The 24,830-nt window shown below is 52.4% G+C and overlaps 3 protein-coding genes across 3 annotated transcripts; all 3 read right to left on the bottom strand.

Moving 5' to 3' along the window:
- Positions 1 to 4,410: 4,410 nt before the first annotated feature.
- NEUTE1DRAFT_98884 (uncharacterized protein) lies at positions 4,411 to 7,311 on the bottom strand (the record flags this gene model as incomplete). Its single annotated transcript, XM_009850685.1, has 7 exons — positions 4,411 to 4,825; positions 5,148 to 5,232; positions 5,377 to 5,560; positions 6,038 to 6,207; positions 6,283 to 6,354; positions 6,692 to 6,846; positions 7,145 to 7,311. The coding sequence occupies 7 exons, from the start codon at positions 7,309 to 7,311 to the stop codon at positions 4,411 to 4,413; spliced, it is 1,248 nt and encodes a 415-aa protein (XP_009848987.1).
- A 6,035-nt stretch (positions 7,312 to 13,346) lies between these two features.
- On the bottom strand, positions 13,347 to 17,779 carry NEUTE1DRAFT_144861 (uncharacterized protein; the record flags this gene model as incomplete). Its single annotated transcript, XM_009850684.1, has 2 exons — positions 13,347 to 17,585; positions 17,654 to 17,779. The coding sequence occupies 2 exons, from the start codon at positions 17,777 to 17,779 to the stop codon at positions 13,710 to 13,712; spliced, it is 4,002 nt and encodes a 1,333-aa protein (XP_009848986.1).
- A 5,503-nt stretch (positions 17,780 to 23,282) lies between these two features.
- On the bottom strand, positions 23,283 to 24,473 carry NEUTE1DRAFT_144860 (uncharacterized protein; the record flags this gene model as incomplete). The annotated part of the gene is made up of 2 exons (XM_009850683.1): positions 23,283 to 23,435; positions 24,270 to 24,473. 2 exons carry the CDS (start codon positions 24,396 to 24,398, stop codon positions 23,283 to 23,285), a joined length of 282 nt encoding a protein of 93 aa, XP_009848985.1.
- Positions 24,474 to 24,830: the final 357 nt, after the last annotated feature.

Here is a 24,830-nt window from a genome sequence, read left to right as displayed (position 1 = left end):
CTACCTCAACACTCACTTGCTCGTCCACCGCATCGCCGTTGACTTGACAATATGGCGTGCTCATTGATGTCCACTGCTACGAGGTGGAGTGCCCGCACTGACGGCCATCCGGGGAAGAAGAGGATGAATCCGGGGATACCTACCTACCTACCTACCTAGAGGTACTTACCTACCTACCTTACCTACTAACCTACTGACTATGTGCCCAGCCCAGTGCCACATGGCTTAGGTTCGTACTGTCAGCTGCGAATTGAATGGGTCGGTGTTGAATAAGACATGGAAAGCTAGGTAGGTGTGCAACCGCCTCACCATTAACACCCCCACTCTTTTCTCTATTCAAGTCGCTGCCAGGCACTGTCTCACTTCAGACATCAAATCTTTGACATTTTTCATTCTCATACGCAAGGCATGGAACATGCCGGCAGACCTACTTGCTAGGTAAGGTAGCATACCCTGACCCATTTCCCATGTCGTCCGTCCGGGTCTGGTTCCTGGTCTCAAGCCACCCCCGCTTATTGAGTGTGGTGGTGGTCGTGGTGGTGGTGGTGGTGGTCTCACTTTTTTTACCTCTAGACTTTAGACTTAAAACCCCCCGTTACTTACCCGTCGTGCTCATTCCGGTCTCCTGCTCCTTGCCTGGGCAATCCATGTACCATGTTCTCCTCCTATTTTGTTATGTCGTCGTCGTCGGTGAACGCCGGGTCTAGAAGCGAACCTCAATTGTTGTCGCTTAGACTAGGCACATCTAGGTACCTACCTCTGCACAGAATGTGAACTCTTTGATAAGTAGGTAAGTCTGAACAGACATAGATATAATGGATGGAACGTGCACCTACGCTCCCCTACCTCTACCTCTCACTCTCGGGCTGTCTGTTCATTTGTCTTTCTGTTGCGCTTGACGTACGGTTGATACCTCGATATACCTACCCACGCTCTATAGAGGTATGCTATAACCTCACAAGTGTACACGTCTATATCGACAAAAGCTTACTAACCTTCCACTTCCCTTGACACGACGACCATACAAAAAAAACAAGCATCAGCCAGCCCACAGGAATCCATATTTCCTGTACCACAGCTACAGGCAGTTCAATACCCAAGGTTAGTAGCTTCACCAGTCAATCCTAACACTGAAAAGATCCAACCGAATTAACCGAACCTTTTTACACCCATGCATGCATGCATGCAAACTGAGGTGTAGGTACCTATGTATGTACCTACCTACCTAGGGTACTACCTACACTACCCCGTCCTGACGATCCGCGGAGGGGTAGCTCCTACCGAGGAACCTTACTCTCGTTACTGATCGTATCCCTTCCCCCCGCCTCCAAGGCACGACCGAAAAGGGAAGGCGGTCGGTAGATCTCCATCAATACCTAAAGTACCTAGGCTGAGGGATTCCTCTTCTTCCCTTGTTAGGTATCGTTGTCCAGATGTGCAAGGGGTGTGGATTCAAATCGGGGCGCGAGAGAAATAGGCGAAACATTACCTACCTCTAGTGGATAATACATGGATGCGTGGTTGTGATTAAGGTGTGATCTGTGTGAAGTGTGTGTACTTGTGTAGTTTCTCGTGGGAGGAAGGATTAGCGAAGGTGAAAGGATGGTTCAAGGATGGATGTTCGGGTAGGGTAGGGTACCTCCCTCTTCTACTATGTAGAGGCACACTTGATATGATCTAGGCGCAAGGTCGACTGGAATTTCCCTTTCATGTTGGATCCAAGGGAGATAACGCAGAGAGTGTACAGCAAAGGGAAGAGACCGAAACAGGAATAATGGATGTGAGAAACGAGACTATACCTACCTACCTCTAGGTCGCCGGCTTCACGGGCATGTTTGTACTTGACGCACCAGAAGCCTTACTTACCCCTACCTACTTCTACTCACCTTACCTACCTCAGCAGCTTTGAGACCTGTTAGGGTACTGACTCCTACCTACACGGTGATAGAGATCCTTTAAAAGTTCGGTAGAGGTACCTACCTACCTAGCTTTGAGACATCTTGTCAACTGACTTGTCCCGGTGTTTTGACATCCCTTCCCTTGCATGTTTACAGCCAGCCCTAGGTAGGTAGCTTCCATCCCGCGAGGCTCCTCCAATGCAGCAAGACAGACAGCGTCGATTTCCATGTCTCGCCCAGTACCTCTATGTACCTTACTTCGCGGATCTCCGTATGCATTGAAATGATGATCACTACCTAAGCGCCTGCGCGTGGACGGCACACTAGGTAGGTAGACAAAAGGTCGTAGGGGTCTTGCAAACCTAGGTCGTCACCGGGCACACAACGCAAGGCCACCTTGACGGACGGGCGGCAGAGTGGGAATGTGCGAGTGCGAAATTTGCTGTAGCGGCGCAGGGGGGGCAGTCAGTTTCGGCGGGCGGGGAAGAGGATCGTTGTTGACATTGTCGATTCGTTTGGCGGAGGTGTGGGTGGCTTTGGAGGGTCGTGTATGTGGCGGTGGGCGTGTGGTCCAGTCCTGGGTGGTTGCGATGGTGCTGGATGGTGAACTGCACGGTGAATTGCCGTCTGGTGGTGATGGAGTTTTGAACTCGAAGAACAACAGAAAAAAAACACGATGATGTGAAATTCTGGAAGGGTAGGTAGCTACCTACCTCTCAGCTGGGTTCACGGGAAGGTTCAATCCCAGGCTGCTGTCGAGTCGAGTTCATTCGTCTGGTCTAGCCGCGCAACAAAGGCAACAAGCCGGAGCACGAAACAAAAAGACCAAGTACGTACCTCCCGCCCCCAAGCACCCAGACCAGCCCTTTCCCTCGTGCTTTATGTATTAGGTCTTCGTACCCCATACCAATAAATAAACAGAAGCGCGGTTGGCGTAGTGGTCAACGCGTACACACCGAAAACACCACTTGTGCGAAGGGTGTGAGTTCAATGCCAACCCGAGCACGCAAAGTTCGAACTGGGGAGGGTAGTGGCGCACCAAAATCACAGACAAAAGTGGCACGACAGTGTAAGAACCCGGGTTCGAATCCCGGACCACGCATTTCTTTTTCTTTTTGAGTTTTTGGTGAAGCTGGTGTTGAAGGTGGTACCTAGGTATTGTTCTTTTTGGAGGCGGGGGGGCCTGTGGTCGTGTTTCGGATGGTGGTTGTGCTTGATGACGACGAGTCCTTGAACCAGTGCGGAAATAGCAGGCAGGGTATTTCTTGGGATGGGATATATCTCTCTTTTCTACAGCTTCCCGCTGCTTCAAACGAGATTTACTAACACTTACTTACCTCTAGAGGTATGTCTGCCGGTTCCAAATCTCCCAAGATCATCACGAGCAGTATATTCCCAGTTCGCCTGATTCAAGTCATTATCCCATGCAGTCGATTGGATTACGTGTTGCTGCATTTGCCTCAGTGAATCGATTCAGCTTGCTTTCAGCACGTTCTCTACCTCTATCGATGAACTTTGTAAGGCTAAAACTGGAAACGTCTTTGCTTGTGCTAGAGGTAGGTAGGTATTCAACATCTTGACCCGTCGTTGGTAGAGGTAGGTATTCTCATTGCTCATCTGATTGGAACCGAAGTATCTCCAATTCCAATGCTCCACCGGATCACTTACCTCTAGTGATTGACATCTCTATAGAGATATTCACGTCCTTGATGTTCCAACACACACAAACCTCTTAGCTACCTCTACATTCAAAATTAACATGATGGATTCTGCGGGATCGAAGTAACCCCCTCCTACGTGGTTGTTAGAGGTAGTTCATGTGGTCCGCGAGTCTCTAGTAGGAATTTTTTGTTCCAGTCGTACCTAGCCAGCGAGTAAGGCTTCCGAGTTGAGGTCCACACCCGCTGCGACTTGCGAAGTCCATGGCCGGGTGAAGAATACCTAGGCAAGCGAGAGATGAGACATTAGGTAGCTGCGTGATAGACTGGTGGTGGGATACCTACCTACCTAGGTAAAGGTAGGTGGCGATATCGAAAAAGAACCTGATGTTGAAATCAAGTCGAATCCTATTAACTGCCAGTTGAGAGACTGCTGCTGCTTGAAGATGAATTTCATGAGCTATGGTAGCCATCGGACAGAGTGGAGGGTCCACCTACTGCTGGGCAACCCTACAAGCTCTAGCTTTCCTCTTCTTGTCCTCACCGAAGTTACCTCTACACAGTATAAGGGCGTAGAACTATGACGCGTGAGCTCACATGGATGACATGTCGGCGAGCTCTCTCAAAGTTATAAGGTGATGTCCCTGAGCTAGACTCGGAAACACAATACTTGTCGAAGTGAACGTGATCAACATTGGCACGATGCGGGAACAGTGGCAGAATGGTGGTGAGACTACCTCTACCTGGGTAGGTATGAACTTGTGGACTGAGGTGGTGAAGAAGAAGAAGAAGGCAACAGCTCTGCATACAAGACCAACCCACATGCTCTTCGCACAACCCACAAAACAGCACTCTTATTCCCTAATTCCGCATTCCTTCACTCTCGAGCCCCCTACTTCCACCCTCCTCGCCTGCCCTCCTCCTCGAGCATCTCGCCCCTGAGGTCTCTCGACGATCTTGGCACCATTGCCAATGGCGGGGCTGTGGCTAGCGGTGACCACAACACCCGTCCACCGATGGTCTGGGAGTTGAGCTTGCGGCTGCGCAGAGCCGCCAGCAAGCCGTTGCGGAAGCATGACGGCGGTGTCCCAAACCCCTAGCAACAGGAAGCTGTTTCGTCCATCGCCCGAGTCGGCAATTCCAGCTTCTTTGGGGCTCGGGTCAGGGCCGAAGGTCTCCAAATGTAAGCCATCTGGGAGCCGTAGCCGGTAGGTGACTGGGTTTGAGGGTCGCGGTGTCCTCAACGGGTTCTGCGGGAACGAGGTCATTCTGAGTGGTGTAAGGAGTCAAGTTGCCGACATAGCAGGTTGTCTGCCAGGCATGCGCGGCTTCGTAGAGCATTTTGTGGGGGCAAGGTCTCTTGTGAGGGCGAGGCATAGTTGAGGTCTGGGCTCCGCAGTGATGTAGGACCTGTAGAAGTAGTGTGAGGCTGTGTGTTTCATGTTGATGCCGCACCGCCACCAGAAGAAGAGTGATATGTTGAGGTCTTCCTCTGGTGGCGGAAGTTACCTTGCTGGCCTGGGTAAGAGTCTGTTTTGGGTGTTAGCAGCTGCGCGACAAGCACGTAGAGGTGTGAACCAGTGAAAGGAACTTACTGCCATAGTTGTTGGAGCGGCAACTCCTACCCCAGGCGCGCAATGTGGTGGCGTTTGGAAGGTGCACTGGTGGCCTGGGTACTGGCGGGGTATTTAAACTGCCGCCGTGTTTCTGGGTTTTTGTCTTTGTCTTCCTTTTTCTCCAATCAACCAACTCCTCACTTTTGAACCCTCCACCATGTAAGCACCACCACAGGTTGGCTGCGCATTGACGAAGCTACCAACACACTGAAGAGTCTGCCGAGCCTGCCTTCCATAGATCCGGAGTAACGGATGGGGGTATTTGAATAAGCATTATGGTCAGGCGGCCGACGAGAGCGCTGTTGGGTGTGCTCATGAACTGGCCGGGGAAAGCGAGAGCGTAAAAGATTGCTTTCATGGCGAAAGAGTCGTCATCAGGGAAAGAGATCTCCAGGGGAGCGGAAGCAGCACAGTTGTCCCAAGAGGGCGGCGAAAGGACTTCCTCCTTGAAGAAGCCGGAGTGATCGTGGAAAATGAAGAAGACTGGCTTCTTGTCCTTTCCATCTCCACAATCTCCTGAGTGTCCTCGACAACGGACCCGCAGCATGGCGTTGCGAGCATCATCCGGGCTTTTTGTCGTCGCTAATAGGGACGTTCTTCTTGGGCCAAGCAAAATTGATCCTTCCGAAGGCCTTGGTGGTGCCACTGGCGGTGTCTTCTTCTTGTCAATGACCTGGTCAGGGCAGTGTCATTGTCCTCGCAGGATGTGGTTTGCAAAATGTTCTGGGCGAACCCACAGGCTGGTGAAGCAAGATGATTGAGGGGGATGAGGGTTCTGACTGGCGCATCTCGCCGCCTTTGAGTACCCCATAAGCGCCGAGGGGTAGGCTCTGTGGATGACTAGCCGATGGCCAAACTTATCTACAAGCCGCCGGGGATATGGCCGAGGCAACTGCAGCGAGATCTCGTCCGCGGGGACTGGACTCGTTGCGGTTAGGTGGCCGGCGAAGCTTTGGGTTTGGAGTTCGACACCCCGGAGTCGGAGAAGGCGGTTTGGATGTTGAGTTCCCTTTGGAGCCATGGCACGTCGTTGGCCTTGAAGAACTTCTCTTCCCTAATTCAGAGTGTCAGCGTCCGCTCAGCTTCAGTCTTCAGAGAGTGTGAACTTACTCCTGGCCGTCCATGTTGGCGATGGCATTCTCGGCACCAGCGTTACAGCCGTTAGTCCGATCTTGCAAGGGTCTGTTGTTCACTTGGTCCAAGTCCAAGATGGCAGGCTTGACATCCCAGGGGCAGCGCCTGGCTGTTAGCAGCCACTGTTGCCAGTGTATCCAACCTCGCCGCAGGAGTGGCAGGGTGGCCGTAGCTGCTGGTGGTACCGTCCATGGCGCCAGTGGCCGAATGGCATTTCGGCATCAGCATCGTTGGTGTAGCTGACGAGGTTGAAGCCCCTCCCTCGGTATGCCATCGGGCCAAGGGAGGAGCTTCTTGGCGCCATGGACGGTGTAGACTAGGGCCATGTTAGTAGGTAGGTATCCTGAATGCGAGCTGATTGAAGCGGTAGTGCCATGCAACTTACGGACAACGGGGATCCCGTAGGCGGGGGCAATGGAGCGGATGTAGTGAGTCAGCTTCTTCGCCAGCCGCGTCCGCGCGAGCGGAAGCATCATTCCCCGGACGTCGGCACCCGCATCGGGCTGCTCACGAGGAGTCGCGGTGACCGAGGAAGCCAGACTGTAATGAGAAATCTCAGTTCTGAGCGGCTTCTGAGTCGAAGTCTTGAGGTATCAGGGAAGGCAGGGTGACGGAATCGTGTATGACTTCGGTGAGTGAATGGTGGCGCGTTGTTCTTGTTGTTGGGGCATGAAGCAAGGTACCTAGGAAACTGAATACCATACCAACCGTTGTGAGAGTGGCGATGAAGGTGAGTCTGGTTTAACTCATGATGGTGGACATGAGAGAAAAAGGAAGAGGGAAGATGAGGAGGAGGGGAAGAGGGACGAGAAGTAGAGGTGAGTGGCAGAAGTTTTACCTACTGACCTCCGGTCTCGTAACTGATGGGAACGAGAAGATGAGCGGGGTAGATTCCAATAAGGAATCACTTCTGTCTGAGTGAAACGAACGGGAGAGTCTGGTGGTCATGAGCAAGGGCTGGACCGTCAACACACCAGGGTAATTTTGTGGCTCAATAGTACCCATGACCTTCAAAGATCTGCAGGCCACCGATGGGAGCCACTGGACACTCCTAGCCTGTGGAATACATGCTGGAGCAGCTGGCAAGCCGTAGACAGAGCCTCAACAAACACTCGCACCAACCAGGCAACCGCCACCAGCCCACCAGGTGACCAGTCAAAGTGAAATGTACCTCTATCTCTACGTACCTCGTCTCCTTCCCCTCTACCCCTCCATCCCTCCTTCCATCTAACCCTCCCGTCCTCATACCCCTCGATCCTTTCTCCCCTCATACCGCTCCTTCTTCCCACCCCTCCTTCCATCTTTTCTTTCTCCTTCGTTTACCTCCCAGTCTTCTTCGGTCCCGACTACCTCTAGCTTAGGTTTTCTTCTCGCCTCCCTTGGTCCTAGGGGTGCAGGTTGAGACCGAGTCTAGAGGTACCCTTGGGGAAGCAACAAGCCAGGGAACAGCAAAAGATCCCGAGTTCCAATCTTACGATCATTTTTTGGTGCTGTCTTGCTTTTTCCTTAGAAGTCGGCATCTATCTGGCCTTGGCGTGGCGAGTGGATATGTGCTTCATTCGCTGTTCTTGGTTGCCCGTGATTGTGGTGCCAATGATGATGGGAACGGGAAAGGGGTACACGCCCGTTGAGTGTCCCGCTGAAAGTCCACTGGTTTCGCTGTGAGACGCGCCTTCCGTTGAGACTTGGTTTATGTCTGCCTCCGACAGGGCAGCAAGAAGTTCAGCAATTTGTGTTCTGAGCATTGGGGCTTGCTCAGAGGTGCAGTGTAGAGGTATTGTACACTCTGCTGCTGAATTACGCTCCATGGTATCTGCTGCCATAAGATGTAGATAGAGGCATGTTTCACTTGTCAAGTGTGTGGTATGCCTGGGGCTATTTGGTGGCTGGGGCTCATACCTGCAAAATTTGGTGATGCGGAAAAAATCCATGAAGCAATGGTGTTGGCCGAGACTCTAGCGGTCACATTTACTTGGCCTTTTCTAGTAGACAATGTCCTTTCCAAAGGCAACGCTTCCACCTCTAGGCTTCCTTCTATTCATCTCGACGGAAGTTTCCCCGAAGCCCATGTTGCCTCCGTCGACATTCCAGTATTGACACATTGATCGAAACGCCACGGTTGAGTGTCATGGTTCCGTAAACGAAGAAACAACCTCTATTTGTGAAGAGATTGATGGGAGATCATGGTGACGGTTGTATGTTGAAGATCTCGAAGCCCAGAGGGGAGTGTCTCGTTGAGAATGCAGTGTGGTATCATGTTTACAGGTAGAGATCGTGGAGTTGCAAAGGCACATTATGACACAGACATCCTTCAGCTGAGCAATCTGGAACTCCCCGTGACTGTTCATGCAACTGGTGTTGTGTTCTATGTACAAGCATCACCATACATCATGCACCATGCACCGTTGAAGCAGCCCCCCTCGGCTCGTTCCCATGACAATTCCCACTACACTCTCGTGATGAATGCTTCGTAACCTTTGTCAAGCCTTGACCGACTTCCAGGAGAGCGGGCGGTTTCTATCAACGGGACCATCCTACAATGATTTTTGCAATCAGATGCTTGATCGCATGCCGACGACGCAGGTCCTTCGAGAAGACATCCATCATGGCCATTCCATGTCGGAGGCGGAGACGGTCGTCCTTCTCCTCTTGTGCCATGATTGCTTCAATTTCTTTTCTTGTTCAGAAGCTAGAAGTCTGTCTAGAGGTATTCCAAGCCAATCTCCCTTCTCTCTCTTCCAAATTTCTGCAGAGAGCACCGGCAAAAGGGCCGATCGAGGTCGAGCGGCCTCGGTGGCGCGCGAAGCTTGTCACAAGGCAACTTTGGCCTTACCGTTGTCTAGAAACACAAAATGTCAGTCTCTTTCATTGGCACAGGAACGAGAAGAGAGCCACTACAAGCGGCAAAGCATGAAGAAAATGAAATGGGAGTAAACGTACCTCTACTCTGTCAAAGTGACAAAGAGTGATATGACTGGGCGCAGGCTGGAACAGGCTGGGAGGAGTGTTAGGGGCCGGGCTTTTTGGCCTTGCTGGCCGGCTTCTGCGAGGCCGAAGCACCGAAGACGCCTCTGGCGGCGCAGGGAAAGCGACAAGTGGGCTGAAGCCCAGATAGGGTTGACTGAGATCAGGGGGTCAGTTGCCTGTCGAAGCGCGAAGCAATTCGAGACGCGGAGAAGGATGGAAAGGGGTGAAGACACTGTGACAGTGGACGTCCAAGGATGGCTTTGACAAAAGAAAAATGGCACGTACATTGTCGGATACAGCCAAAGTTGCTGTTGAGCGCTGTTGCTTCTCTTGCTGTTGTGGTGCGTTGGTTTTGAATGATGGTGATGGTGATGATGATGGTGATGGTGGGTGATGGTAGAAGAGAGGGAGATGGAGGCAACGGAAAAGAAAAAGAACACCAAGAGAAGATCAGAACGCGGGGTGTCAGAGAACCCGACTCGCTTTAATACTGGGCCTCGTGTGCCGTGTGCTGGTAGGATGACCAGCGGTCCTACCAAATCCACCAGCCAGCCTTCCCAGCAGCCAACCGCTTGCAAAAGGCCCTTTGGAATCTCTCACGGAAGGAGCCCAGCAGAAGCAGGCAACAACCGAGTCCCGTCCTCAGAGTCTCGCCAGCCCATCAGGAAGAGGTACGTACCCGGTACCCCCAGTGTCCCCCTCCCTCTGCCTTGGGGTACATGTATTAGGTCTTTGTGTCCCTTTTCCAACAACAGACAACAGCCCGGTTGGCGTAGTGGTTTAACGCGTGCACTTCAGAACTTTGTGCTGAGGGCCAAGGCACCCCGAGGACGCACGTTCGAACGGGGGAGCGGTCTGGCAAACCGCAGTACAAACCAATGTGGTGCAAAACCTGGGTTCGAATCCCAGACCGGGCAATTCTTTTTTTTCTATATTTTTTCCATGTTCATTTTGTATTTTTGCTTTGCTTCTTGCTTTGGTCATGGTCTTGAGGTTGTGTGTACACTCTTCTGCCATATTTCCGGCTCCTGTTCTGGCTAGCAGGCTGGGGCTTCCCGTGTGTCCGTTTCAACTCTTCTATTCTTTTTATTATTTTTTTGTGGGGAGCACATTAAGTGTTAAGGGCGACACTGGTAGTGATATTTCGGTGTAGCCTTCAGATACATATAGCGATGAGCAAATGTTTCAGTATAGGAGAAGAGGACGGTGGTTGATATAGAAAGGCGAGATTATTTGCCTTTAGGGCAGGTATACCTCTCGATGTCAGAAGCAACTCGGCCAAAACTCGGCCAGGCAGTGGAAGCATGCCCCTGTGCTTGTGTGACAGGACTTCTCTTGGGTCACTAGAGGTATTATAGCAGATTCTCCCACTCGTGTCCTTCTTCTGTTCTCGAAACGTTCGCGCTAGTTGTCTTCTGACCATGGTCGCAACCCGCGTGGAATAGTTCTACAAGATATTGTCCCAATTGACAGGCCTCATCAAGACAAGTAAAGGCGTCAAAGGGATCTTGGAACGTATTGGATCTGTTTCTCCGTCTACCTAGCAAGCGGTATACGTAACTTCAAGGTAGACAGCCATGTTGAACTCATTCAAGAGGATTTACTGGCATCTTGATACTTTCTGTTTGAATTTGTTTTCTCGGTACCTCTAGGCTACCAAATATCAACTTCACATCCCTCGGGCTTGTTGTGAGAGAAGTTATAGTCTATCGCCCAAATCGCATTTGCACCCACCAAAGAAAGGAAGCGCTTTAGAACACCAACTCAACCCCAGCTCTGTCCGGTTCATCGACGACCATGTCAAGGACAAACCCATCCACTACTTCATCAGTGCGAAATAAGCGAGCAAGGACACTCGAACGGTCGAGATGGAGAAGTTGGCCGAACCTCGGGCGTGGAAGTCCGTCACTCCTTCATCGCATTCACAATTGGAAAGTTTGCGATCAGTGAATCACTTAATGAGGAACGTTAACAGATGGCAAGTGGAAAGGAGTGTTCTGAATTAGATATAGACCAGTGTCTCCCGAGGCTTTGTTCATGCAGGCCAACTTCCTCCCAGAAAGAACTCCACCGCCCTTCAACCCACCCTGAAAACACTGGTTCAAAAGATCCCAAGCTTCCTCAGTCCAGTCCTTCCATCACCACATGTCGTACGTTGTGCGCTTCAAATTACCAAAGTGCTTGGTTCGAGCAAAGTCGCCATGCTCGCTGCACATGCTCCTCGTAGACCTTATCCAGGCGGAGCATAGGTAAACTCTGTGAAACCAGTGTGAGCCTGTACGTGTCTTCCATTTCTGATCCCAGTGGGCGACCAAGCTTCCCAATTTCCTTCGTCAACTCCATCGGTGGGGCTCCACGATGTCGACAGGTTGTCCCATTGTTGTTCCATGGGAAGCGCTCGGCGGCGGAGAATTAACTTGAGGAGGTAGGTAACGACGTTCGGCGGAGCTGTGATTGGGGAGAGGAGTTAGCAAGTGTTGTAGAGGTAGAGGTAGTTGGGAGGGAACATTGAAGGCTTTCGCCGTGCCTAAGTTGCTCTCTTCTGCGCTTGCGGCCGCGACGATTTGCAATTTGGAAGAGTTGCGACCGCAAGGGGCTGGGGAACCTGGAATGCATCGATGCAGGACTGGGACATGAAAGACTTACATTGTCGAGCGCAGGTGGTCAATACAATACCTAGTAGGCATTTTCATTCCAGCGAGGGAGGTCTGGCACAGCCGGGCTGGAGGCACTTTGAAACCATCGCAGGTACCTGTTGCTGTTGCTGTTGGTATTTATTGGTAGGTACCTAGGGTGTTGACAGTGTTGGAGGCTAGGTGGGAAGGCGGTCCCAACGAAAAAGGTTTGGGTTAAAGATCAAGTGTGACGGATGGGGACCTAGGGGAGAGGCGGAGCCAATGAAAACATTCTGCTTTAAATATATAAATAGGAAGGCAGTGTGGGTGAATGGAAGCGCGTGCAGTGAATGGGATCTCGAGCCACATAAGCACGGCCGGCCAACAGAAGTGGATGCCACATAGGTGGCGGTGGTAACAGAGGTGGTGGCAGAAGTCAGAATACATGTACGGAACAACAAGACAACGAAGATCACCATGGTCAGTGCTGGGCTGTCCAAAAACTCAAGCGGCTCGTCAAATTGAACTGAACCAATCCAATGGAAGCCACTTGACCCCCTCCAACTTCCAACTGGTGGCTGTGTCGGAGCGCGTCGGTTCGTAACTAACGGAGTCAAGTCTACCTACAAAGTGGAAGTCTACCACTCAGGTAACAAGCCTTCAACAACAGAAGGTACGACCACAAACTTTTCCACCAAGATAACAGATGGCAGAGGTACCTACGTAACTCGCAGTATATCTAAGGTAGGTAGGTAGGTACCTAGAGGCAAGTAGCGAATGGAAACAGCCAGCTCCGAGATATGTCGTTGTGATTCTATTGGAATCTAATGGAAGCAAGTCGACACTTGACGATTATAGGTAGGTACCTACAATTTTCTCCATGTGTGTGTAGGTACGTACCTAGGTATGCCTAGAGGTAATGGACTAATGGATACTAAAGTACTTGGAGAGCGGGGGCTCTAGGTATGTTGTGAAACAGTTGGAATCAATCTTGTTCACTCACGTTAGAATCTAAGAAGTCTCATACCTACCTCCGCGATATTCAATCTAGCCAAGTTCCTTCTTACCTCTAGTCTGGTTTCAACCTTGTGCTGCCATGGTGCCCAAACAGACTCTGTCTTATGTGTATAGACTGACCCTATATACCATCAGGGAACAGAACTGGACCTCGCGATACCGAATGTATATAGAGGTACTAACAAATCAAGTAAGGTATAAAAAAAAGGACGGTCGTATTCGGGGTTCGAACACGTACAACACATACGACGCACACTGCTCTCCTCTTTTCGATTTAGTAGTTCGTCTACACCTAGTGTATAATCTACGGAGTAAAGGTCCAGCTTTTAAAGCTTACCACACATACAACGGCGGACTTACGATTCCCGAATTAAAGCATTTTTAGAATTCCATATTCTTCTCCAAGGGGAGCAAGAAACGTTGAATGGGAAGAAGGCACTTGATCTGACAGGTGTGTTGTACATCTACATCTACCTACATCTACCCAAATGTAGCAGGGAGGTTATAGTAATAGGTAGGTACCTAATCAACTCCGCTAAACGCCGTTAACCAAAGGACAAAGCTATATCCTTGTGTGCTAATATGCTATTTATACATGTTCATCCATCTGTACTCCTCACTCATACCATTGCATAGTCATACTCCGTAGTCATACTCCGTAGTCATACTCCGTAACATGCTACATCGATGCAATCCTACCTCTATAGAGGTGACCTTCACTTCTCAAAGTTCGCTCACACAGTAATGCTATACCCATCACCTACATCCCAGCCATAAATGCCAATGTTCCTTGATAAACACTCCCTAAGCGCTCCCTCTCATGGAACTCAGCATCATGGCCGCCTCCTGCCTCAACTGTTCCTCCGCCGACCACCCCGGCGGCCACCGACCTTGTCCCGGTCCTGGTCCTGATCCTGATCCCGGTCCAGCCATCGACCCCGGCTCAGCCCCCACAGCTTGCCGCTGCCGCCCGCCTTGCTCCAGCGGTGGCCCCTGCTGCCGTATCTCCTCCAACCTCTGCTGCTGCCATGCCTGAAAAGGCGTATAAAACCTCGCTGGAACGCCCCTTGCCGGGAGAACCGTCGAAAACGGCAGTGTCGATGGTACTGGAGCTCCTTGTACTGCCAGCTGAGCAAGTGCTGCCGCGCCGAGATCACCCCCCATAGGCAAGCGTTGACGGACACGGCGAGCGGCTTCGATCCAGGGGTCGTCTGCTTCGTTTTCTGTTTCAAGCGCGGGCGTGGGTGCAGGTGCGGGTTCTTGGATGCCTAGGCCCATATTCTGTTCCTGTTCCTGTTCCTGTTCCTGCAAGGGCTGCTTTTGCGCATCCATGGATGGCCGGAAAAACATATCGAGAGCGGTGGTACTCCAATACCCAGTTGGGTAGTTCGCTGGGGAAGGGCCTTGCTGATACTGGGACTGAGGTGGCTGTTCCTGTTGATCCCCCCACCTAGGGGGGAAACTCAGTTGCGACGCGAGAGGATCCGAGTAGAAGAAAGGGTTGCGGGCTTGGTTGGTTGGATGGCCATGTGGCGGTACCTGCTGTTGTTGCTGCTGACACAGTCCTTGTTGGTCTGCTGGCGGCTGCCCATGTTGCTCTTGGCCTGGTGGTTGGTTCTCCTGGTCGTTGTGTCCCTGCGGTTGATGTACCGAGCCCATCCTACCTCTCGGTCCATTCGAACCTAATGGCGGGCTGCCCACATTAGGACTCAACACGTTCTCTGACAACGGTCCGGGTGTATCGAACTTGGGCTCCAACACCTGCAACTTAAGCAAGCCATTGGCGGGTCCAGTCTTACTCCTCTTTCTGCCCCCCTTGGTGACGGTTGAACCTCGGCTTGGAACGGTAGTCTGGGCATTGTTGAGGTTCCTCATATTCAGGGGCGGTAGCTGGTGTTCCTTGGGGGTCTCAGTTTGTCTCGGCTGCGGACTGGAAGCGCGAGTGGAGGCGCGAGACTGCGAATTCGAAGCAAGCTCATGGTACCTAGCGATCAGCCGATCAGTCTCTTCGAAACCGGCGTCATATTTGTCAACTACCTCAACAGCGAGGTTGGCGAGAGGTTTGGGTGTGAAGATTGCGGTTGTATGTATCGCCGTATGAGGCGGTATGCTAGCACCGCTGTTGGTTCGGTTTCGAGGGGCCTGCGGTTTGGGTTTCGGCAGCGCTCGGTTCTTGGGTATCGTTGCTGGCGGTAAGAGTTGTGTTTGTCGTGGTGCCGGAGGCTGAGGGACTTCAGGAGTCTTGGAACGCTGACGTTGAGGCGCCTTGAATGGGATGTTAACCGGGACGGCGGTAGCATGGGGATGATGTGGTGGTGGGAGAGCGACCTCTGTCCCGTTTGTATCGAGAGAGACGCGGGTCTCGACACCCCGTATCATTTTCCATGTGACATTCCGTTTTCGCTTGCGAGTCTTAACCGCTGCGGTGATGGAGTCGGCTTCAAGGTCCACCTGGATTTCGTCCTGTTCTGGAACGTTGCCACCTGCGTCACTGGCAGACACTTGTACCGGTGGTTGAATGTCCCGGTTAGGCTGGGGCTTCTTTCCAGCCGCTGCTTTTGGTTTGTCGTTCTGAGAAGCAGTAACCTTTTTCTTCTTGGCCTTCGACTTGTCCTTAGTATTCGTCTCAGCAGGAATAGGCACTTGCTTCTCCACTTCTCTTTCCAGATTCCTGATAACTTCCAAGTTGCTCATGATCCTCCAAACCAGATGTGCCGCATTGTTCTTATGATCACGTACAGACGCCGGTCGTTTCGCATCGGGGTTGAGTTTGGGTTCCCTCGGGGCTCTCGTAGGTCGCTTTTGAGCTGTCTTTGTAACAGGTGCCGGCGGTGGCGGCATCTCTGCCTCGGTTGTTTCGGTTGACTCCTGTTGCTGTCTCATCTCCTCCGGAGTTACCTTGTGTTTCTTCAAGGCACTCAGGGCCTCGATAGCGAACTGGTCCTGGACCGTGTTTGCTGCTTCGACCAGTGCCTTCAGACCCTTATTGTCGCTTTCCCTCCTCCTGTTAGATGTCGGAGGCTCATCGGTCTTGTCAGACTTGTCCTTCTCGACATTGTTTTTCTCCACTGCCTTGTCCTTGTCCGTACTCTTCTCGTTCTTCTCGGCTGCTTTGTCGGCGGCCTTCTCAGCCTTCTTCTTGCTAGTCTCTCCACCACCACTAGTTCTGGCCTTACTAGCCTTGGCCTTCTCTTCTTCCGGCAAAACCGTACCAGGTGGCAACCACAGCGCAGGCTTCCTAGTCTGGAGATCTCCCACCCAGGCGTCGCAATCCCATTGCACCCAGAAATCAAGAACATCCGACCATACACTGTCAGGGGGTTTGGTAAAGTTGACAAACACCACCTTACCTCCCTTGTCATGAACAGCCTTGGCAAATTCCTTCACCAACACCTTTAGGCCATGAACTCTCATGCTGGTGCCAAGAATGAGAAGCATATCCGGTCCGAGGGAAAGGTCGTGCTGCACCAGAGGACTGATCAGGTGAGCATGTGGGTGCTCTTCGCCGTACAACACAATATCCGGGCGAAGCTTGCCTACTCCCAGCGCTCGTTTGCCCCGTTCCTCTCTGGCTGCCGTCGCACCAGCACAATGGGGGCAAGTTGGTTGCCGACCAGCTAGGGTATCCGCTTGGCGATCAGCATCATCCCACGAGGCGGTCCGGGCGCAGACGAAGCATCGAAGCTCGGCCAGGGATCCGTGGAGGAAAACGCATTCGACACCACGGTTAGGGGCGGCCGGTTGTGACGATGTATCCTGCGAAGCCTCGGGTTGGGATGCCGGTGGTTGACTTGCTGGCGGGCACTCATTCTCCTTTTGTCCCTGACTTGACGAGGGGCGGTCCTCTTCCTGGCTCTGATCTGCATCCTTGGACCGGCCACCTGCAGGCTTTCGGGTCGAAAAACGGTAGCGGCTACCAGCACCGAGTTCGAGCGATGTGGCCAGACCGACGCGTTCCTCCAGTTGATCGATGTTTTGGGTGTAGCAACGGACCAGTTTTCTGCTGTCACGGAGGACACTGACAAAGTGATGGCTGGTTGTTGGCTCGGCGGCGCGCACCTTATGGCGAAGGATGGTCGCAAAGGTGTAGAAAACCGACGTCTTGACGGGACACGACCAGATTTGGGCGTCAAAGAGATCCTTGCCCTTCATGTTTGGTAGCGTGTTCTTGGACGAGAACGACGATTGGGACGTCAGGAAAGGTGTAGATACGGACGAGGGATCTTCGCTGTCGGAGTCGGACGAAGAGACACTGCCACTGCGGGAAGAGCGCGAAGTCGAGCTGTCACGGTAGGGATCGAGCAGAACCGGCGGAGGCGAGGACAAGGGCGAAGAGCCCAGGCCGCGGTCGTCGCGCAGATGGGAGAAATCGAGGGTGGGCGGAGAGGCCTGAAAATGGGGAGGGCGGTCCGAGGGCTGTCCATTGTTGCTGGTGATCTTGGACCGGGGGGTGGTGACTGTGATTGAATCGTGTATCTTGTCCTCCCCTACCGCGCTCGTATCAGGTAGCTCGGAGTCGCTCACGTCTTTTCCGTTGGCGTCTTGAGGGTCGATTCGGAGTCGTTTCGCCGGTCGATCAGCAGACGTCTCGGACTCTTGGGAAGCATTCTGCTTCTCGGCGGCGGCGGCATCGAACTGAGCTTGGATCAGGGAGTAGAGACCATTTTCGGATCGAAAGTCCTGTGGTGTTGGGAGGGCTATTAGCGGGAGAGGGGGCGCGCGTTGTTTAGCTGCCGAATGCTACTCACGGGAATGCCCGAGTTGGTGCTGATTCCAGCGCCGGTGATGACCACGACCTTCCTGGCCTTGTAGAGGGAATTCGCAATTTCCTGAAGCAGTGCTTCCGAGTTGGGCTCGACGTGGGTTGTAGGCATGGTCGGTGGTCGGTAGATGGTGGTGGTGGTGGTGGTTATAGGTTGTTGTTAAAAACTCTAACAGCCACCGACAAGCAGACGCCAGGACGACAAGACAGGCGACAACAGGCACGGTCGTCGTCCAGCGGGTGCGCGTGTGATGGCAGAGGGATCCGAAGATTATAGCGTCATTGCTTGGTAGGTGGTGGTGGTTGGTGATGTAAGGTGACTTGTCAATGGCTCGTCTTTTGCCTTGGCTGTGGTGTTGACTTTGCTCTTTTGTCTTTTTCTCGCTGGGGTGGGCAGACAAGTAACGCGTCCAGAATATCGATGTTGACGCTGGTCTGGACAGATGACAACGCTCGTCGACTCGACTAGGGATGATGATGATGGCGGGAGAACCCTCTTGTGTGTGGTTGGGGCTCACATTGACTGGATGTTGCAATGGACCGATGGCAGTCTCTCGAGTGACGGGCGGGCAGTCCTCAGTCTGGTGACAAAGTCCCGGTTGTAGAATCTTTTGTTGACTCTGTGTGGTCAAAGTGGATTCCAAGTCATCGAATTTGTGGATCGCGGCCGTTAGTGGACATGAGGTGACGGCGTGTTGGGGCCTGGAGGTACCTGAAGCCACTGTAAGGAGAGTGTTACAGCGCCCTAAATGCTGCCATGGCACACGCGGGGATTCCCGTCTCCACTTTACCTAGCAGGGTTCCATGCTTCACTGGCCCAGCCGCCAGAACCACCAGAATCATCACAGCAACCAATTGGGGCACACACCCGCCCGTGCACCCCTGGAACTGGAGGCTGGGCCGTCCCTCGGCTTGGCACCTGCCTGCCGCCGTGACAAGCCGGACAGTCCGGACTAGGTTGCTTTTGACGGCCAGGCTAGAGGTCAACTCGGGCGGATGTCTCACTTGTCTCCATTTCCACTCATTGACATCTTCGTTCCGCCAAAGATAGATTCAAGCCAGCTTTCAGATTCCGCACCTCCAACGAATGCGTCTTTGAGTCAAGATCGAGCGGCCTGGTCATCCACATTGTCATCTGCCATGTCTGGTCCCAACCAAGGAACAGCAGCAAATAAGGAGGAACAACAATGACGATTGCCACCAGGTGTATCACATCACTGGACCTTCTTGGAATGCGGTCCGGACGACGCTGACGTCGAATATACCTGGATAATAATTTTTAACTGAATATTTCATCCATAATCGGTATACACACACCAAGCAAAACTGCCTGTTCCGAACGACGACGCCGATCGCCATGTTTGTTGATTTACAGGGGGGTTGCTGCAGCAACTATCACGATAATCCCAGCTCGCTACCACCGATATCAACTTACAGCCTCGTCGGCAACGGGAATTGCAGTACAAAATCACACAACAATTTGACAAGAAAAAGGCAATTCAGAATGATCACTCTAATTGAGAAGATTGGTGTCTCAAGTCTGATTTCTTCTTCCACGTCATTTACACCGTTATTTTCACATCTTACTCCCGTTTGTTAAATCCCGACCATTTGCTTCTCTCAGCCTTACTTACATGGCCTGGCCTCAGCCCACTAGGTAGGTACCCTACATCTTTCACTTAAACCAACTCTCGTGTTCCCCCTCGCCGCATATTACCTCATTACAGTAATCTCCATACAGGTAGGTATTAAAAATCCTCTCCGCGCTTCTGCTTCTCATCTTGTATTCCCTCCCCCCACGCGGCGCTCCTTTTTGGTTCTTGATCATCTCTATACCTAGGTGCCTATTCTAGCATTCTACCTACCATATCAAGCTCTCAGCAAAAAGTTTCCGGTACTCGCCATGGTCTGCCTCCCGGAATGACTTGCCTACAAGCCCCAGGGCCAAGCACCTTTCTTTTCGACAAAAACGCCGTTGAGGAGGGCATTTCTTCACCCCAGAACCTTGGAGGTAGGTGTGTGAGGACATAGGGCGCTGCGGTACTCATCTGCCATGTTGAATGCAGCCATCAGCTTCTTCTTGAGAGCCTCGACGTCCCTCCGGGAGCTGCCACTCCATGTAAGGTACAGCTGCCCGGCTAAGACAGGAGGATGCTTGATGGAGAAGATCCCGTCTCCACCTCTCTGGCAAAAACCTGGTAGCAAGAGTTGTACTCGACCCCTTGAAGGCTACCTATCTTTGGGCAGCGGATCGGAGGAAAGGTTAATATAACCCTTTGACAGCAGCTGTCGCTTGCCATCAGGAACGCTCATCAAAGCCGCATCGCTCGCTAGAGCTGGAGTTTCTTTTCTGGCTGTATCGTGGTGGTGAAGTGGTACGAAGCCGCTCCATGCACCTCAGGTCTCAGATACTAGCCGCATCTCCGCAGCTGAACGCTTTAGCACTGATGCAGCTTCGGGGTACATTTCGCAGTATGTTTCCCATTTTTTTGCGAATGCCGCTAGGGAATCCCTCTGAGCAGGGGACGTTGGACCGCCGCATCATCCCCATGTATGTAGTGAGAGTCGGCCTGCTCGTGCACTTCGGGGTTACCTAAATTGGCGCTGAAGTGTCTTGGGGCGGTTGTGTTTGAACGGGCAGTCGTATAGGAGGATATGGGGCGCTCCTTATTTGCGATTCTGGTACTTCCAGCTGCGCAGGGCCGTGTCATTGTACATGGCTTGCACGTTTGGCCCGGTGATTCTTTGAGGTATGGGCGACTTCTTTGGTATATTTGGCGGTGAGGCTTGGGTTGTCGGGCTGTGGTGGTGTTTGGACGGGAGAGGGAGCCTTTCTCTGAGCTGGAAGCATTGGATTCCATGGTGTTTGATGGACCTCCAACTGCTCTGGCTGCCCTTTGGGATACTGGTCTGTAATTTCGACAAGGGCACTGTGGCCGCGGCCATGTTCCATGTCGAGCCTCTTCACCTGGATCATATCCCGGTGCCTCGAATGGAAGTTGGCAAAGAAACGAGTGCTCGTTGTGGTTGATTCACCATGGATCCATCCGGTCCCAGTAACCACAGACGGACCAGGCCGCCATCATCACCGCTTGGAATTCCCCACATACGGATATCGACATCCTGGTGTTAAATTCCAGCGTCAGCGCAGTCGGCCTGAATGCCCACCGGCAATGGCCTTTAGCATTGGGCTTTCCTTTGTGTGGAATGTTTCAACGATTCTGCAATACATCGGCCGACTATTTCGCATTGGCCAAATGCCCCTGCGCCTGCCATAAACGCCATGATCCGTTGGGACACCCAGAAAGCTACCCCTTAAGATCCCTCTCCCGCCCCCCTGGCCCAATCTCTCATCCAAATTCCTTTCTCTTCAACATAGTTAGGAACTTTGTTGTCGTTTTTGTTCACACCTCATTCGCTCCACGCCGCAACACATTCGCTTCAATGCCCGCCTAGCGTAAGTCAGCCCCGTCAACTCAATCACGACGGCCCTTTGGGCGAAAGCACTCCAGGCACAACGGCGACCAGAGGGGTTAAACCAAACTCAAAAGTGTAGAGGTAGAGTACCTAGGATTTGCAGATCCCTTGGACGACGACAGCGACGGACTTAGTAAGGTACCTATACCGACGTGAACAAGGCCCTATTCACCCCTTTCAACGGAAGGGATGCCGTTAGCCTTGACACCTACCCTCTCCCTGCCGCCGCACCTCTCTAGTGATCAATGCGAGTGTCATCAGCGAGGAGAGTTCTTTCTCTTCGTCTCTCGTGGTCTTTAAACCTTGGATGGTTGCCGTTCCAAAGGCCAGCTCTCTCCAAGGCACCAGCACCCTCTCTAGGGCACCAATTCACCGGTCCCCTTCAGACTCCGATGCGAAAACATCTGGCAGACAAGACCGACATCCAGGGACCCACCGCAGGACGATAACGGAAGAACGCCCCAACCGATCAACACACGTGAATCAGACGAAATGGGCACCTCGCCGTCACCAAATCTCCGGTATCTCCAGACCCGAGTGACGACTTCCCAGCTTGTCGTCGCAAGGTATCTTCCCTTTTTCATCTCGTTTTTCGTTGACCATATCATCCAAACCATTTATCAAAACCGTCACTCCCGGACGTGGCCATACCAGCCGGTCGACGCGGCACAGACGTGAACCACTTCATTGATGAAGTATGTAATATCACGCCGCGGAGAAGAAGGATACATTCTAGTGATGAAGGCACCGTCGTGATTCGTACGTCCGGGAACTCATCGCGCCTGGAGACCTCGCCCATGGTCTGGATTTGAAGACAGCTATGATGCCAGAACATCTGGACGGGGTAAGAAGGAGAGAGGAAACGGACTTCCAAGGCTGTTAGTCTTGGTGTTGCTTGTATTGTTTGCTTGAATTGGGTGGGGGCTTCGTGTATCAATCCAGGTACCTCTAGATAGAGGTATGCTTAACTCGGATGCCATGATGTTGATGAAGTTGATGATGGTGATCGAGAGTGAACGACGCAAGGAACGGACTCCATGACGGAGTCGTCAACATGGGATGTTTGAGCCATGCGTCTTCGTGTGCGTGGAAGCTGTAGACTGAAATCTCAGAGACCTAGGTAATTAGAATTCTACTTGGGGATAACGTCCAAAAGCCCATACACCGCTTCTACTGCCTTTACCAACCAGTGAAGCTCCTCATCGTCAATTTTGGGGAATTGCCCAACCCAAGCCTTTCAAACATCCCTTCCAATTCCCTTCGAGTAACCACCGTCACGGCCCTCAACAATAACAAGGAATCCGACATGGACGCAACGGGACGGAACATGAAATCGTTGTTTTTGTAAGGTTTATATAACATCAGATCGGATGGGTGACGTTTTTGAAGCCGTACAACGAAACCTGTAGGCGACCCTCCGCACGGACGGCTCAGACGGCTCCCGAGCAAAGATCGATGCTAAGGCGGTCGCAGAGGGCGTGGATGCCACGCTTCATCTTTAACCCAGGGCTCCAACAATTGTTCAGGTGCTTGAGTGGTTTGGATGGCGGCACCCCCCTCTGACCAATACGGTACAGTCGACCCATGTATTGTAGGATGGTGTTTTGGTTCCAGACGTAACTGAAACCGGTTCCGATATGGCATGCAGCATGCTGTGTGAACACTCAAGATGAAGATTAGTACGTCAATGTCGGCGTTTCTTTGGTATCAGGTGTCAACAACACGCCCTCGTTCTACCTGGAACTGACCGGAATGAAACATCGAGCAAAAAAGCTGAACATGATCATGGTTCTCGAGTCGATCTCCGCGACCATGTTCATCGCGCTCCATCGTTGTACAACACGGCCGAACCATCAAGGCCCGCCGCGCTTCCCGAGGCGCGTTGAGCAGGACGGCGTCGTGTTGTATGGCGGCTACCATGCCGACGACTGGGTGCGAATCTTCCAGACATTTGCATATGTACTTTAACACTCGCAGATATGGCAATATCGCGTTGGGGTCGACACGTGCCGGCCCCACCGAGGGAGATATTCCAGGCCCATATGTCTTCTCCGCTGACACGGAGACCTCTCTGGCGAGGCAGGGGGGTGAACTCCCTCATAACGAGCAGTCCTTGCGGGACCTCGAAATGGCCAGCCTCATCCGTGAGGACCGCCGTTGAATGGTCGCTGCGGATGGGAGCGGGCGCGCATGCGAGTGACAGTCGGTAGTGAGCGGATTGGTTCAGGGAGTTCGACGCTATGTGAGACATCGCGTTTGCTTAGTTTACACTGGTCGCTGCTGTCGGGGAACTTGACATGGGTTAGTTTCTTGGAAGTATGGTGAGGTGAAAGCTGCGTGGTGCCTCTTGCGTTGAACGATCTCCAGGCAAAGAGGGGAGCGGACCCCTTTCGCTACCGCGGGTCATCATTGGAAGATGGGCCCTGGGACGGACAGCGGCCAAAGGTACGATAAGGGCAGGTGAATGCCCATGTGATCAAGTTGGCAGCAGAAACCCCCTCTCTCATCAGTTTGGGAAGTTCTGTGGACAGTTGCTTCCCTTCCTTGAGGTTTGCAGAGCATGACTGACCCGTAGCATCAAGCAAGGAGAACGATGCAAGCCGCCACTGAGACTGTTAGGAAACTGAAGCCGATAGGTCGAGGTGGTGTTCTCAGTTGTTGTCTGAGTCGAACAACTTTGATAGTTGGAACCACTTGTCTGCCTGCGCCCCTGCCCAGGGTCTTTCTCTCGAAGAAGCTCCTCAAGGCATTTGATTGATGGGTAAGTAACTTGGCGAAGCTGACCCGAGCGAGCAGCCCAAGTTCGTACTCCAGACTCTTGAGCACCCTGACTCCGAGCGCGAAAAGCCTTATAAGTGTACGTCTACAGAGCCGAATTGCGATTATAAGGCCAAAACCAACTCGACTCTCTTCCTCCACCGCCGAGAGACAGACAGCACCGAAAGGCCTTCTGAGTGTACAGAGACGGGTTGCGGTCAGACATTCGAAACAACCTGTTACCAACTCAAGCAACACCAATTGACACACAGCACCGATAGGATCTGGCCATGGTGAAGTGAATGCAGGAAGCCATGCCTCTGCCTTTCCCTCGTTCTGATATCCAGGAGATACTCGACGTTCTCTACATTGGGGTCGATGAACTGGTGGATTTGCGGGTTCTGCTTGTTCTGCTTGTTCTGCTTGTTCTGCGGATTCTGCTTGTTCTGCTTGTTCTGCTTGTTCTGCCTTTGCCCTAGTGGTAGTCGTCGCCTCATGTCGGCTGTAGATTGGCAGAGGTTGAATACTCCAGAGAGTCTTTTTAGAGAAGAGGAACCAAAACAATCTGACGGAAGTACCCAGCATCAGCAGAGTTTTTCATCCTTCCTTCTTCCCCAAAGATGGCAGTAGCAGGAGGGTTCAGTTGGTTCTGGTGGCGAGGATGTAGCGGGGAGCGCACAGTAATTCAGCACCCGCCAAAGCCGTCAAAGATCAGACGATAATCCGCCCGGGATAAAAGATGTCAAGATGCTTTATCGTGTCGTAGATCTTGAATCCAATGTCGTCGATGATCGTGTCGATAGTGTCTGCGATAGTAGCAGAACGACAGATCGGATGACTCATATAATTTGGGAGCTGTCAGTGGAAGTCGTGGGGCTGTTGGTGGAAACCGCTTGTGGGAACCGCTTGTGGGAGGGTACAGATTTTGG

Source organism: Neurospora tetrasperma, assembly GCF_000213175.1.
Source record: "Neurospora tetrasperma FGSC 2508 unplaced genomic scaffold NEUTE1scaffold_2, whole genome shotgun sequence".
Taxonomy (NCBI): domain Eukaryota; kingdom Fungi; phylum Ascomycota; class Sordariomycetes; order Sordariales; family Sordariaceae; genus Neurospora; species Neurospora tetrasperma.
The sequence above is the reverse complement of the archived record's forward strand: the minus strand, read 5'-3'. Positions and strand labels throughout refer to the sequence as shown.